Raw genomic sequence first — 16,327 nt, 5'->3', positions numbered from 1 at the left:
AAAGAGGAAAGTGTGAAGTGTGGATTTTAATTATGTAAAATTTTGCCTCTGACTATACATGACTTCTTACAAGTGCTGGGTGGTGGAGATATCTCACCCCAAAGCCAATATAATGATGGGGAGTCCTAGTTCACATGTTCGGATCCTGTAACCCCTTGAATCCAGTGGTCTTTTTTTTATTTACCATACTGTATTCGTACTGACACTAAACTATTATATTTAACTTATGAACAACCTCTCATACTGTGTTCAATGGAATGATGAAGGCTATATCTAACACCTCCAGTTCAAGAAGTCCACCCTCCGGTGAATAAAATCTGTTGCATTCTTTTAACTTTAACTCTGCCTAAAATTGTCTCTCCATCTTGAATGCTGAGTTGTAAGAAAAGTTAACACTAGAATATGATATTAGTCATGAAAAAGTTAAATGGAAAGGAAGCTGAGCTATAGCAATGTCTTTTTCTGCCTATGAGGTACATGAATTATGCTGCAAAAAGAAAAAAAACTGGGCCATCTAATGGTAAAATAACTACAGCATTGTGGTAGCAAGAATTAACCATATGATATGGTGAAATAAACCTGTATTAACACACACAAAATCAACTAATATATTATCAAGAGATATCACCAGATTTGAAGGCGTCACCATTTACACCACACACACACACACACACAATACCTGGGTAGAGTAACAATTCTTCATCACCAGAAACAACTATTGAGTACTTTACCAAAGGAAACTTCTACCTGAGATATGGCATAATTATGGCCAACAAATGATAAACAAGACAATTGGAAAAAGGTAAATCTCTGAAATCTGATATCTGCCACTGTTTTTACATATAAAACAGAAAATATTATAGTACGCTAAACTTTACTATACATAACACAGCTGTATAATACACTAGCTGGGCACAGTATCAAAAGTACTGTACCAGCATCCCTTAACGCTTATAATAATCAATACTAGCCAGAAATACAGGTTATTAAGATATGAAGCATTTTTATAATAAAAGATAATTAAAGCTTTCTTTCGTCGGCATCTGAAAAACTTTCTTGTAAAGTCATATTCATGCTATTAAAAAAAAATAACAGCACACACACATACAATACTTGCATCACAAATAATTAACCCCTTCAATCCAATTTATTTTTTTATACTAATTCTACTAACTGGTAATGAAGTTCGTCTTCATTAACTCCTTCTTAACCTGACTTTTTCTCCCTAAACTGAATAAAATCAACTGAAGATAATAAAGTACAGTAACTGGACTGAAAGAACTACTATATGCCTTTCTATGCGAGGTTATCCTTTCCTGAGTTAGGCCAAAGAAACTTGTCTGGGAGTAATAATAATAAACAAAGAGGTTACCAGTGAAGTGGAGCATTCTGATGATGGTGTGGGTGTACTGGAAAGCATTACAAGAGTTACTGTACCTTGAGATGGTTTTGCCATGTAGAGAGATGGATTGGAACACTACTCGCATGTGACACTGAGTGAAGGAGGGGAAGGGGAAGACCAAGGAAGAGATGGAGGGATGGCGTGGAGAGGTATATAAGTAAGGGGATGTAAGTTGAGGGTGGCCTGATGGCAATGGACTAAATGACATGAAGCTGATTTTTTTTGTAGCCCAGATACAGACATTTGACTATAAACTGAAAAACAGAGAATTCACTGGTTTCAAGGGGTTAAGTACAGTATGTGAAAATGGCAGCAATGCAAGTACTGGAGGTTGGTTACTGAAGTGAACAGCTCTTATCATCTGTTACAGGATATGCCTCAACCATCTCCTGAGCTTGAGCTGCTCCACCATTATTTCCACCATTCATAATTTCCTTGAGCTGTTCTGCTTGAGTCATCCAACGTGAGATCTCCTCTCGTAGAAGATCCTTTCTGTGTCCCTTGGGCTCCTTTTGCATCAGGTCCAATAGCTTTCCCAGTGCCATCTCATACTTCTCAAAAGCCAGCTGGTAATTTCCCTCCTGAACATACAGATCACCAGATGCAGCAATCTCAATGGCTGCCTGTATCTGAGGTGTCGTTGCTGTCAGTCTAATCAGTTCTTCACGATTTCCTTTGTATTCAGTCACTTTCACTGACTCCTCGCGGTTAAATTCTGGAATTTTGATGTTGCTGATACTTTCATTATCACTGCTGATTAGTCTCTTCAGTTCTTCTGTTCGCTTCATGTATTCTGTTATCTTTTTCCTTAGGGCAACTCTTTTTGCTGCATTACCCTCAACATGTAGAACTGGTACCAGGAACTGTAAGGCTTCACAGTAGTGTCTGAAAGAAAAAGCAAATATTGAGATTATATTTTTAATGTTAATATTTATCTTGGTAAAATTAAGTTTCCTTTTGCAGTCATATAGATGCATTTTTTTTTTTTTTTACCATACTTTTACAACAGATATTAGGTATTTGGAATCTCGAAATCAAAAGCCTAAATAAATTTTTCTCCCGCTTTTCTTCTATGAACGCACAATGAAACTTCAGTTTTTCCCTCGTATCATACATTCATGTCCTAACACTGGACGGCAAAATCAAATATATATCAGTTACAATTAATTCAAGCTTCCTTCTAAAGAACACAACACTAAGGAAGAAAAAATGGACCTACCTGAAGGCTTGCTCATACTCCTGACATTCATCATAGTTGACTGCAGTTGTCAGAAGCTCTGTTGCCTTTGCCATACTCTCTGGACCTGGCTTGTGCTCCAGGTCCACAAATGGATGTGAAAAAAACCTTTCAAAGTCTATCCTTTTTTCAACATCTCTCTCTAAACAACTCTGTAGCAAATCTCTGCACTCAGGTGAAATATTTGTTCCATAAGGTACTTCAATAGGTTTATCTCTTTTTATTTTTTCAACAAGCTCATTCATGGTTTTGGATGAATATGGTGCTTTTCCAAACAGACATTCGTACAGTATTACACCAACTGACCAGAGATCAACCTTGGCATCATATGTGTGTTTCAAAGCAATCTCTGGAGCCATGTACAAGGGACTTCCTTTTACAATGTTATTGGTATCTTCTTCATGCATATGCTGTGCAAGGCCAAAATCTCCTATTTTTAAGATAGGATTGCTCCTTGACTTTAACAAGATATTTGATGGCTTTAGATCCAAATGACTGACATTTTGTTCTCTCATATACTTTAATGCTGATGCCAGTTGCTGCAGAAATCTTTGGCAAACAGATTCTGCCAGTCTTTGCCTTGACTTCACAAAGGTAGACAGATCCCCACCACTGCAGTACTCCATAATGATGTATATGTATTTATCATCCCAAACAAAATCTTGCATTTCAACGATATGTTCATGCTTTAGTCTCTTTAATATTTTAATTTCCGATTCCAAATTGTCTAGCGATGATTTGGAGAGGTTGCTTCGAAGAATACATTTGATGGCCACAACTTCTCTTGTTTTCCCCTTTTTATATGCTTTATACACATCTGCATAGCTTCCAGAGCCTATCTTCTCGGCAAATATATAGTCCGGAATTTTAGGTGTTCTTGTAGAGACTGCCATTGCTTGATAACAGTAACGTGATAACAAGTTCACATATTTTGACGTCGGTTTGTTTACTAATCGGTGTTGCCACAACATTAAAACTACCTACTACATAACGCAAAAAACGAAAAGAATTATTTTTCAGTTAAATTTGTGACCCATACCATTTCAGCACCTACTGTATCATTTTCCTATGATTATTTCAACGGGGCGAATATATCTAAGGCATAATAAAACACATAGCAATAAACGCTAATTGAAATACTTGACTGGAAATACATCGCACTTTGATTTGATAATATTGAGAAAGTTAAGAGTACTTACTATTCTATAAGACGTGCTGGGATGGTGACAGGTCGTCACCAAAGAGCCATAAGGAACAGGAAAATTCATGAAGCAAGAGTGGTGGTGTGCAAATCAAAATTCCTCTCATAAGGGAAATGGTAATCACGATATATAGACATATCGTGATGGTAATCTCCTAGAAATGGAATTTGTAAAATTTCTTATATGGGGAAATGAATTCCCCCGAGCTAGACCTTGATAGATCATTTAGCCCCGCTAGGTGACGGGAGAGCGCTACCTCTCCCAGCAGGGCTGCTACACGGGTGGGGGACGAACTCTGGACCCTTCGGTCTCAAGTCAGGCACTCCACCACTAAGCCACCCTGCCCCCTCCTGGAAGTGGATATAATGTTGTAAGAACCACCGTATTATCTTGAATCTTATGCTTCTTAATGGGTGAGGTGGGATCCAGAGGATACCTGTTTTTCATACAAATCTTTAGTGCCCCACCAAACACATAGGGACCTGGGGTCTCTCAGGTGACAGGCTGCTCATCCATAAGCATTGCTGTGATAAACCCCATATATCTTTTTGATATAATCCCTTTTACGATCTGTATGGTTACAACCCATATGATATACAGCATATTATATATATATATATATATATATATATATATATATATATATATATATATATTTAATTTTTTACAAGGGAAATTCTCCGAGCTAGACCATGACAGATCATATAGCCCCGCTAGGTGGCAGGAGCGCGCTACCTCTCCCAGCAGGGCAACTACCCACACAGGGTGTGAACTCTTAACCCTTTGGTCTCAAGTCAGGCACTCTACCACTGAGCCACCCTGTATGGTAAACTTTTTTCCCCAAGATAAACCATTTGGCTTGACATTATGTAATCTGATGGCAGCACTCAAGTGAGTAGACAGTGTGTTCCTACCTACCAGAAGGATCTACAAAGATCCACATTTATTGATCCTGTTGACCTTGCCCTACTGTGTTCTACCTCTCCCACACTAACTTGCCTTCCCAGCACTCCCTAACGTACAGTGCCTACTTGGACAAGGAAAAGAGAAAAGTAGTTGGACAACATACTGTATAAAGTTAGAGCCAAAACAGTCACATGATGGGCAATGTATGGAGAAACCCAAGTAACCTTCTCATCTCCAGCCCAGGTGGTCACAGACGGAGGCTGTACAGACTAAGTGACTCACTGTAGGGCTGGAAGTACAGTAGTGCCCACCAACAAAACCCACAATGCACTGTCATGTCCTCACTTTCACTCCTGAGGATCACGAGGGAAACATGAGCCAACAGTAAATCTCGCAAACTTGTTTCACTAAAAGTAATGTTTTACCTTCAGATTCTAGACTTTAATTCTTATTACTCTTCCCCCCCCCTCCTTATTTTTGTTACCACCAAGCAATTCTGAACTTGGGCCAGATCTCTAGATGTGAAGAGGCTGATGATGGCTATACATATGTCAACCACTTCAAAGTCTCTCCAAAGCTAAATAAAACTGTCTGATGGCAGGAATAAAACAGAAGACCTCACTGTACTGAAGGGGCTGAGGAAGGACTGCTAGTACAGTACCTTCAATTAACACAGTAGATAAGGCAGTAACAGCAAGTTCTGCAATTTCAGAAAACACTGGAACTCGAGAAAAATTACAGATACCAGCAGTAAATGCATAGGAGACTTCCCTCTGAAACCAACATTTGATAGTAAGATATGAGTAAACTTGGTAAGAAATGGGTTACTGTTCTTGTGGCTATAGCCCAAGCTTATCTGAACATGAATAAAGCAGACTCCAAGCTAAAGCTGTCCTTCTGCAGTCCACCATCCTCCATTTGGGAAATATGTTGAGATGCTTACATGACTGGGCAGCAGAGTTTCACTGATAAATCGGTGCCATCAAGTCAGGTGGGATGCAAAAATTTCACCATGACATGCTGTGGAGTCAATTCATCAGGTACCAGGTGATCATGTATCATGGTGTGTCTGCATGTGGATAAACAGGTATAATACCATGAAGAAATATGTTGGATTAGTCTGATCATGTGTAATGCATGGAGGCTGGGAAACAGAGCAAATGAAAATGCCATCATCTTGACTTCTTTTCCCACCTAAGGATGAGGTATGGTACAGTCCAAAAAAAACAGTGAATGACAAAGCAGGAAAGAGGGAGACCTATCACCAGCAAACCTAAAGAAATGGGCTTGACACTCATTAACACACCATTCATGCCCCCAGAATCATGCCTCTCTCACACATCTAACATCTGCACATACATTTTTGGTAAAGAAAGGGTGGTCAGATATACAAAACATATGCATAAAGAGAAGTGGGGTGGGGGGGAAAAAAAAAAAAAAAAAAAAAAAAAAAAAAAAAAAAATGCAGTCATAGAAAAGTCACTTTTTTTTTTTTGTAGCTATCCTGTATGGCATACTGCAACAGCCAGCCCTATATTACATCTTTGCAGGCCTGAAGGTAGGCTGTTGTACCCTGACTCATCTGAATGTGAATCCAGTGGACTGCAAGCTGGTTACCCTTCTGCTGTCTACCATCCTTCTTTCAGAGACCAGGATGGGAGTTGAGGGTCATTTATATAACTGGGCAACAAAGTCACTTAGTTATATCAGTGCCAGGACTTAAAGCTGTCCCTCTCCAGCACTTGAGGCTAAGCTATAGTATTCCAGCACATTTAAGGTCAGATGACCAGCAGACTTCCCTTTATTATACAGTACAAACTCTTAAATCCAAGACGCCCAAGTCAAAAGGCTTTATGGAAAACTATTATTTTGGGAAGTAGAATCATACTGATAACTTTTGATAATCATCATCATCAGCCCAAGCTTGCCCAATCAAATAAAAATAGCTGGCAGTATCGTGAACAGCAAACGCAATATCTTGTATTGGTAATGTAATGTACTATCTGTTGCTATACTTTTCCATATATAAGCTTTGTCTTCAAATAACTATGCACTAATTGTGTGAGGACTGATGATGATACCCTCCCACTGAACAAAAAATAATGTAAAAAATATAGGTTTCTGGAAGATGGATGTTCAAATTTGAGAGGTCATACTATGTTTTATAATCAATAAACCTCCACTCACTTCTTGGAGATCATACCTCTACTGTATAAGGCCATCACTCCTGCTGGGGCATTCTAACAATTTAGCCAGAAGGTGCCATGACGACTGAGAAACACTGTGGTACTTACCGCTCATTAAGAATTACCTTCATACAGCATCATCACAATCAGCCATACACTGAAGACTACAATATTATCATTATTTCTTTTATTAAATCACTTTCAGTACTCTACAAAAATACCAGAGTAGAGTGCTATATACATTATACAATACAAACCCTGTACAGTAAAAATGACCCACTGAAATGCATTACAAACAAGATCTGTACCATCATAAAAATCCTACTGGCCACATCAGGTGGTGCTAAAATTACCTGATACACAGTGAAAAATATAATGCATGTGATCATTATAAAGTTTTCTCTTAATTTAAAACACACATGGAATAACAAATTATACCTTTGTGCACAATCTAAATAATGTTTTCCCTTCATTCAAAACCCTGAAGCAATAAGAGATTACTGTACTATCGTACAAATGAACAACATAAACTTTTCTTGCTTGATACACTGTAGAGGCACAATAAAAAATAATGCTTTATCCACAGTAACAAAATCTGCATTGTCTGCTAAAATACAGAAATGAAATCACTGCCTGCATGAGGCAGGGAAGAAATATACTGTACTCTTCAACAATACTACAAGTGAGCACTGTATCTCCAACAGGAACTTCCTGAAACTTATGAACATGTCGGTTAGACACACTCTAAACAGATAGTGATATTGTTAGTCCACTCATTTAATATGCAAGAATTTGGGCAATAGAAGACCTTGCTCTCTAGAAATTTCACGCTTTACAAATAACATACCTTATGGGGAAAATTGTTATTCGTGGGGTGGCTGTCTCAAGAGTCACTTCCTTGGCCCCTAGTCTGTCTTTTCGCCTATGTATTATAGGTCATTATACATGTACACAGTAAGTATAACCCACTCAATAGCCCCTTACCTTAAAACCTTTGCAGGGAAGGCTTCGTTGACTTGAAAAGATCGGGTTCCATGGCAGAGTGAGGCAGTTACGGTGCCCCAGACACAACACTCTCCAGACCATGCAACTCCATCACACCACCACCACCAACACGCTCCACATCAATCACGAACCTCTCAAAGACCAAGGCAGACACAACAAATGCACCATCGTCAACATCCTCAGCTCATGTCAAGGACACTGGATCTTCTTTTTGGTGTGGTGGAGTAAAGAAGGTGGTGATCAGAGTCTATTGCCTTTGGTTCACTTCCTTGGCATACCTGTCTTGGAAGTAACAGAGGCTGTTTTCTATGGCATCTAGAACCACCTGAGCTCTCACTGTACAGTTTTCGTTCATTGTCACTTGATCTTTAAACTCCTCAAAGGCTGCCAGGATTTTGCTTTCATTTTATTATCCATGGACATGGCTTGTGACAGTGATACAGGTAACTTTCTTGCGTGCTCTACAAGAGTAGGTCGTGCTCTGCGACGTGACACCGGATTCAGCTCACTTTGCTGCCCCGATTTTGCATTTTCAAAACCACCTCACGCACTACCAATTATTTAATTTTTTCACCCCCTCGTCGCGCTCTAGTCATTTGGTGTCGTAAAAACTCGCGTATTACGCAAATGGGCTGTATTTATAGATCTGAATTTGATCATTAACTTAGTTCTACTGTTGCCTATGTTGTGTAATTCCTGGCTTTAACTCCTGATGAAATTTCTAAAGCAATAGGCCAAAACACTACTAAGTTTTTTTCTTACAACACTGTTAAGATTATCGTAATTAACCCTTAAAGACCTATGCCGCACGACTGTGCTTTTGTGTAATTTAACATGCCAGCCTATCCCACACGATCGATACACACAAAAAACTGGGGAAGGGTAACTCCGTCCCTTTGGTGACGTATATGGGATCAGACCAAAGAGAGAGAGAGTGTCTGGGGTGGTATGGCGTGATTGGACCCCTAAGGTGGGGGGAGAAGGACCCCTCCCCCACCATCGTCACCTTACCTCCCTCAGCCCCATTGCATCATCTCCACATTGTCCCCTCCCAACCAACCATACCCCAACATACTCCCTACAGCGGTGAGTGCATAGCAACCCTTCTCCCCTCTCCCTCCATCCTCCTCCCCTCTCCAGCCATACGCACTCCACCTCCACTTTTCACCAGGCTTGTTTTGTTGCTATGGGCGTATACCAGACTGACATTTCATGCCTAGGGAACACTTCACACTGTCATTAGTTATGTATATATAATTATTTACCGTAAAAACTGCATTTTCTGTACATTTTCAGTTTTGGCCCATGGGGGATTGGTAACTTTTTTGCATCTTTGACAGGTGATTGTGCGATAATTATCTAGTCAATCTGACTGAAACATACATTTTCAGGTGTGTAAATTCAGTCTCTTGAAATGTGGAAGAAAAATTTTTACCTTGGTGAAAGTCGAAAAATCGACCCTGTTTGCGGCTGGAGGGACAGACCTGCTGTGCAAATTGCGTACTTTAGGGGTTGAGAAGACTAAATGATTATACAGTATATGTGCAATCTTAAGGCAGGTTCATTTAACTTAGAGGAGACTTTTCAAACTGTGAGGGTTAGAAGTAGCCTTAAATCACACCTTTCAATGCTAGTGAACCATTCTAAGCTGGTGGCTTGATTAAACAAAAAAATACGAGGTAAAGGAGTTACAAGTCCTAAGAGTCTGACTTACAAACTGTCAAACTTGTTTAGTTTGAAAAATACAATAAGCAATTCTGGAACCAACAACACTCTGACAGATAACTGTAAAAATAACCAAATACCGTACTGTAGTTGACTGCTTTTCCTGAACTGCGGGATCTACTGCACAACTGGGGACATAAATAGTCACCTCATTACAATAACTAACGAGACAGTTGACATTATTTTTTCATTTTTCATTCATTCATTGCCAGACGCCATGTATCCCAAACGGGGTGGCCAAGGGCTTAGAGTTAATTGTTTTACAGGGAGAGGCACTAATCCTCCACCAACCCCACCTGACACGTAGGGAGAACGTTATGCCAACAGCATCTGGTGTTCCCAGGCAGTCACCCATCCAAGTACTAACCAGACCCAACGTTGCTTAACTTCGCTGATCGGACGGGAAGCGGTGTACTCAACGTGGTATGGCCCCATTAATACAATACTCAGAGCCCAAAATTTTTTTTAGAAAATCAAGTTTTGTGACTTCAACTAAAATGTGAAGTGACATCATTGTCTGTTATTGTACCTTAAATTCAACAAATTCATTATCCACAACATAGTACAGATGTGAAGGAGAATATAGTACTGTACTGTATAACATGAAAAGAGTAGAACAATGATGGTACTGACAGTATTTATCATATCACCATCACATATGAATGCTGGGTGAACACAGTATTTGGTAGGCAGTATATAAATAAATATTATGGGATCACACTCACAAATTCTACAGCTAACACAAGGCGGGAATTAAGGAAACTTACCTAAGGGTCTCTGATGTTTGGAGAGATTTGAATTAAATGGAAGAGGATATACCTGTACCTGGATCTAGCTTGCTTCCTGCATAACAGGAACTATACCTTGGCTTGCAAAAGAAGTAGTGGAAAGTGAAGTTGCCTTGTCTCCAAAATAAATACTATATAACAATGGAATAAAAAGCTTGTTTTAGAATTTAAGGAGATCAACGTCGGCTGGTACCTCCAAACCCTGATGTTGCTCTAGCCCCTCCTCCACCACCGTGGTGGGCTGCTCCACCACCACCCCAACTTCCGCCACCCCATCCTCCACCTCCCCATCCTCCACCACCCCAAGGCCTGTATCCACCATAACCGCGTCTGCCAGTGTTGCCTAGCATGTAGCCCAAGAAACCACCAGTTAATGCCCCTGTCCAAAAGCCTCCAGCTCCACCCCCATTCCCAGCTCCTCCTGCTGCTGCTCGTCGTGTGGCATTCCCGCATGAGGCGTCATCAGTGTACTCTGGACGGAACCCAGGAGGAGGTGGAGCAGTGGGGGCATGACCACCTTGACCAAACCACCCATAACCTCCTCCACCACCACCATGTGGGTAGTCATCATTGGTGGTGCTACGTGCATCTTCAGAGGAGTGCCGGGGAGATACACAGGTTATGTAGAATGCCCAACACATCAGACACACAGCACCAAACACGATCATGTCTGCAAACCAAGTATGGCCTGACAGCTTTTCCTTGCCCTTGCTGTAGTAGTCTCCATAGTAGCTGTGATGGCTACTGCCTTCTTCGGTGTAGTCTATGGAGTACCTTAAGCCACATGAGCCCTTCAACACATAGGGGTCCTCACGGTAGTTGTACCCTTCACATGACACATCAATCTCTCCAAACCTGTGAAGAAACCAATAACCACTCATGGTTAAGACAATTCTCATATTCTACTCCTAGTAATGACACACTAGTATATATACTCAGTCGAGAGTGTACCATTATGCCAACACAAAACACTTCAATACAATGAAGTGCTTAATGATATGTATATTTTATAACACTTTCACTGCGATAATGCCTACTGGTCTTGTGGGAGAGAACTCACAGTGGCAGCTGGGATTTACATCAAATGATCTGAAATTTCTTGGGTTACTCGAAGTCACACGGACTACAGTACATATCCTAGTCCCAGGCCACTATGCTCCTCATAAAAAAATAAAGGATTGGACAACAGATAGACAAATGGTCATACAAGTCACAGCAATTTGTTTTTATACTCTGTGGAACTTAAAGGGTTGGGATGATGATGACTGATTACAAAATGTAGATGTATGTTTTTCATGTTCAAATCAAATAGTTTGGCTGACAATGAATGATGACAATATATGCAAGTTTTTGCTTGTGTGGGTGATATAAATGGTGACAATTGTACCTGGAGGCTTTACTCATGTCTGTCTTAGGTGAAAAGCAAGAAAGACAAAAAGTCATGGCTATACTGTACCTATAATCTCCAGGCATGTCTGTCTTACATTCCCACTGCACATCACTGCCGTCCCAGCCTCTGTTGTAGCACTGGACCACACGGGGTTGGAAGGCACTACACGGTGCTGTGCCACCGTTCACACACTCTAGCTGAGGAACTGGGGATGAACGCTTGCCTGAAAGAGAAAAACACAATACTATAGCAACAGTACACCAAATCCATGCTAAAAGTATTGGTACTTTTTTTTCACAGTACAACAGATTTATTGACATCTGTATAGTCCAGGATAAAATTTCACTTAATCTATCACTTTTCCTACAACTCAATTTCCTCTGCTGAGAAAGACTGCACTCCTAAGTTGACTGAGGCTCATCACATTTCTGTCAACATATGATTCTCCTAGATTTAATGCATGTGAGGAAAGTCATGGGAATGCCCAAAATGTGTAGCAGATGTAACGAACGAGTAGGCAAAAACTTTTGTCCCTGACTCTACATAATGTTGTGCAATACCTGTGTACCAATTAACTAGTGAATTAATTAGTAAACACACACACATCCTACTTAACTTCAGCTGATAATTAGTTACACCAGTTATAAATGATTTTGTAGAAATCTACTTCAACTTCTTAACAGGTTACCTAGTTGAATGAAAACCAAAGTGCCATATACTGATGTAAATCAAGCTGCATCTCTAATACACAATTCCAACTAATACTTTAACCCTCTAGATACAACAGTCCATGGTGACGGCAGTCCCAGGTAGACTGCCTAAATACAGGTATGACCAAAAAATGAAATTGTTCAAATAAACTTGTGAATTGCCTTTTCTGAGCAAGTGGATCAGAGGGGATCTGTATCTGTGAAAAACAGTTAACCAGACCAATATTTTATGCTGTAAACTGCTGTTTTGTCAAAAATATATAGAAAAAACTTTTGACCGCAGTCGAACATTGTATCTAAAGATTTAAACTTAGCTCCATTCAGTACGGTAAGTTCTGGATTAAATATCATTATCTGAATAAGCAAAAGAATGGTTAACATTTTCATTTAAGGATTTTTTCATAATCTGTCAAGCTATACCTTATCTTCATCCTAACCAAAAATCCCATTAATATATGGGTAGGGGAAATCAGGTAACATAAGCAGGAAAACTGTCGTCAAAGCTCAATGAAATGTTTTCACAGCTCTAAGTAAAAATCATAACAATGAAAAATTACTATAAGCTCCATGCAATAACCTCCCCCCGCCCCCCTAAATAAAGTAGTGGCCCATGGCTAGGCTGTCTTATTCCAATATACTCAAGGGTAGTTAACCTGCATCCTCCCATCAGTAACATTATGTGATAAAAATTCTCCAGTCACTTCTTGGGGATTACCGTATATCTATGGTAGGTCAACACTTTGGCATTCGAACCACTAAACCACCATACAAAAGGAAAGAACAATTTAACCTATTTTCAAGTACAGTATGCACAATGGGAAACTTACCCGTTGTCATCTTGCCTTGATACAAGGTGAGTACTTGTATGTCCTTGAGGAGAATACTGTCCGTGTTGAAGCCCTGTGCACCCACCACACTGACTGGACACACTGCTGCCACAAACAGTCCCACAAGGATCATCATTTCGCTTTGCATTTGCATCTTGCCAGTTCTGTTACAGAAATGGCAAAAACTAACAATGTTTATCTAGCACAAAGGTACCAAGCAACATAAGGAAAAAAAAGGTAAATTTTTACTTTAGTCCCACCCTGCCATATTTTCTCAAGAGTTTCAGAAGGCAATGTTTTATAGTGTTTCTCATGTGAATCTGATAGTCATTTCTGTCGCAAATCACTCGTTTTCCGTAAACCCCCCCCCCCACTGTACCAAGGATATTGGGGGAATACGACGAAAACGAGTAATTTTCACTGAAAATTACCACCAGAATCACATGAATAACACTAAAACATTGCATTCTGAAACTCCTGAGAAAGAATAATGGGGGACCTGTGGGAAAGCATGGTTTTGGGTGGGGGAAACACGGAAAATCGAGTGATTTCCGACTGGAACTGGTATCCAAATCAAACTAAAAACACTAAAATCCTTCGGAAAAATATAATTTTCAGCTCCTTGAGTTCGTGTTTCCTAACTGGGGGGCTTTGCCCCCCCAGCCCTGGCCGTGTTTCCTAACTAGGGGGCTTCGCCCCCCAGACCCCCCATTACATTAACCTAACCTAACCTAACCTATCCTAGGGGAATGCTTACCTAGAGATCAGAAACGGTGAACTTGCACAGCACCTTCCCCTTACTCTTCCTACTTTTTTTTTTCCACCTGCCACAGTACCACTGATGTCTGTCTTCCCGATATTTGCAGGGCAAATCACACACTTTACACTTCACCGCACTTGGCAAAACCCCGTGTTTTCTTAGAAGTTCAATAGATGTTTCGTTATTAATATGATAGTACTTGCTAATCTGCCAGTAGTCCGTCTTACACCCGATACAAGCTTTGAAATCGACAACACGCTCTTCAGCACCGGAGGCCATGACTGTGACTGACTTTCAAATCTCGGGCGTACTTGCGTCACCCACAAATACTTCAAGCTGATTGGCTGGTTTTACTTACGACTGTTGTGACTGGCTGGTTTCAAAAGTCCCTCTTCCTTTGCGACGCCTGATTGGCTCCTGGATCCTTCAAATAATTAAGAAAACTAACATATATCTTGGAAAGTATTTATTTGCGACGGATGTTTACTGAGAAGAAAATGATGTACTCAATACACCCGACATATAGAGGTAAGTCCCATTATCCAGCGACATGGTGGGATTAAAGTAAAATAATACCAAAAAAAAATACTAGTGCACTACACTATTATATTTGAATGATGTAATAATAACCCTAATAGCTACATACAACTCTTAATTTTTTTGTAAAACACACACACACACAAAACCAGAACTGTAGTGAAAAATAAAACCATATTAACTCAAACTACCATTGAGGGTAAATGGTTTTGTTTTTCTTTTATATTAGTTTTTATTTATGAAGGCTTCAGTATGCTTGCATGTATCGGCCTTGGTCATCTAATGGTGGCTCACCACACTGCTCAATCTCTAGCTGCCTCTCTATTAGGTTCCTTATCCCTGAGATCACACTCTTTGACCTCATTCCATTTTTTTTTTTCCCTGCGTAATCAAGTGTGAGGGGAACCAATGCGATTCTTTCTCATTTTCAGAAGCCAAATGATATTCACCTGAAACTCATGTAAACCAAGAAACTTTATTTTTTTTATTTTTTTTTGCTACCTTTACAAATTTTCTATTGTACAGTACTTATTTCTACTTACTGGATAGATATGTAAGAGCATTCAGGAGGAGTACCATCAGTCTTCTTTCCCACTAAAGACGCAAATCTCAAACGCAAAAGAAGGCAAAGAAAATCATTGGGTAAAGTATAGTATGAGAAAATGGCAAGCATGATTTAAGTATCCAGATATTATAAACATTGTAGCTTACAAATGGGAGCTAACACTTACATACTGATTTTTAACTAATTATACTTCTAACATATAATTTCTTGAAAGACTTTCATAGTACATGCTTTTTATGATGGTACCAATATTTTCCTGCCTTCACCTCCCAACTGAGTCACTCAGAGGAGTTACTGCACTCTTTACAGACCAATCCATGTTACAGCATTCTTCGTGGACCAACCCACCTTCACTTGTATTAAAAATTAACCGAAATGAACCTGATATTGCCTAAACACTGACAGACAACAAGATAAAACAAGAGCCTTAAGACGTAGGCCTATGTCTACAGTGCTGAACTGTGAAATTCCCCAATCCAGCCCGCTCCTAAAATTTATAAAAATAACACTTTAATCATAAAACCTGCAACTTTCACACTGTATACTTCCTCATTATGACAATTTGTAGGAAAAACTAATACTCAAAGGTGGGAAACGCAGCACTGCTAAACTTTGATGCTATGGCAACTCAAAATCACACTCTGTACAGTGTTAACTCACACTTCTACACTTATACAGGAAAACTAATGGCACTACGGTTATCATATGTTATCTTACCTATACTCCAGAACTTTGGTATGGCTGTTTTTCTGTTCACCTCTCCGGTGAGAACGTCTAGTCCGTGAATGGCGAAGACACGATAATCTTCCTCTCTGCTTTATACGACTACCCTTTGGCTCTGACCACTTCTGTGAGAAGATAAACGCGAGTTCATTTCCCGATTACCAGCTGACGAAACAATAACACAGACGTCACGATGACGTCATGAAACTAGTCGCGCTTTGACTGGCTGACGATGACCGCGAGGTTTGATTATGACATTCCTTAAAAATTACATCACTCTATTGCTTATTTCCAGTTCATATGCGATGTTTTTCATGTCTGTAGATAACTTACAGAACTGTAAATCATCCGCGTTTCGGGATTA

At 39.9% G+C, this 16,327-nt stretch overlaps 2 protein-coding genes and 1 pseudogene across 2 annotated transcripts; all 3 read right to left on the bottom strand.

Moving 5' to 3' along the window:
• Positions 1–1,161: 1,161 nt before the first annotated feature.
• Aduk (unc-51 like kinase 3 homolog Aduk) lies at positions 1,162–3,567 on the bottom strand. Its single transcript, XM_080266820.1, has 2 exons — positions 2,622–3,567; positions 1,162–2,287 (listed from the first exon to the last, which is right to left on the bottom strand). Exons 1-2 carry the CDS (start codon positions 3,530–3,532, stop codon positions 1,738–1,740), a joined length of 1,461 nt encoding a protein of 486 aa, XP_080122946.1. The 5' UTR covers positions 3,533–3,567; the 3' UTR covers positions 1,162–1,737.
• A 6,414-nt stretch (positions 3,568–9,981) lies between these two features.
• Positions 9,982–10,100, bottom strand: LOC145392623 (5S ribosomal RNA; annotated as a pseudogene).
• A 527-nt stretch (positions 10,101–10,627) lies between these two features.
• LOC145392411 (store-operated calcium entry-associated regulatory factor-like) lies at positions 10,628–16,122 on the bottom strand. Its single transcript, XM_080266819.1, has 4 exons — positions 15,958–16,122; positions 13,379–13,542; positions 11,908–12,064; positions 10,628–11,306 (listed from the first exon to the last, which is right to left on the bottom strand). Exons 2-4 carry the CDS (start codon positions 13,530–13,532, stop codon positions 10,628–10,630), a joined length of 990 nt encoding a protein of 329 aa, XP_080122945.1. The 5' UTR covers positions 13,533–13,542; positions 15,958–16,122.
• Positions 16,123–16,327: the final 205 nt, after the last annotated feature.

This window comes from Coenobita brevimanus, chromosome 22 (genome assembly GCF_032717465.1).
Source record: "Coenobita brevimanus isolate Jiangsu-jjx chromosome 22, ASM3271746v2, whole genome shotgun sequence".
Taxonomy (NCBI): Eukaryota; Metazoa; Arthropoda; class Malacostraca; order Decapoda; family Coenobitidae; genus Coenobita; species Coenobita brevimanus.
The sequence above is the reverse complement of the archived record's forward strand: the minus strand, read 5'-3'. Positions and strand labels throughout refer to the sequence as shown.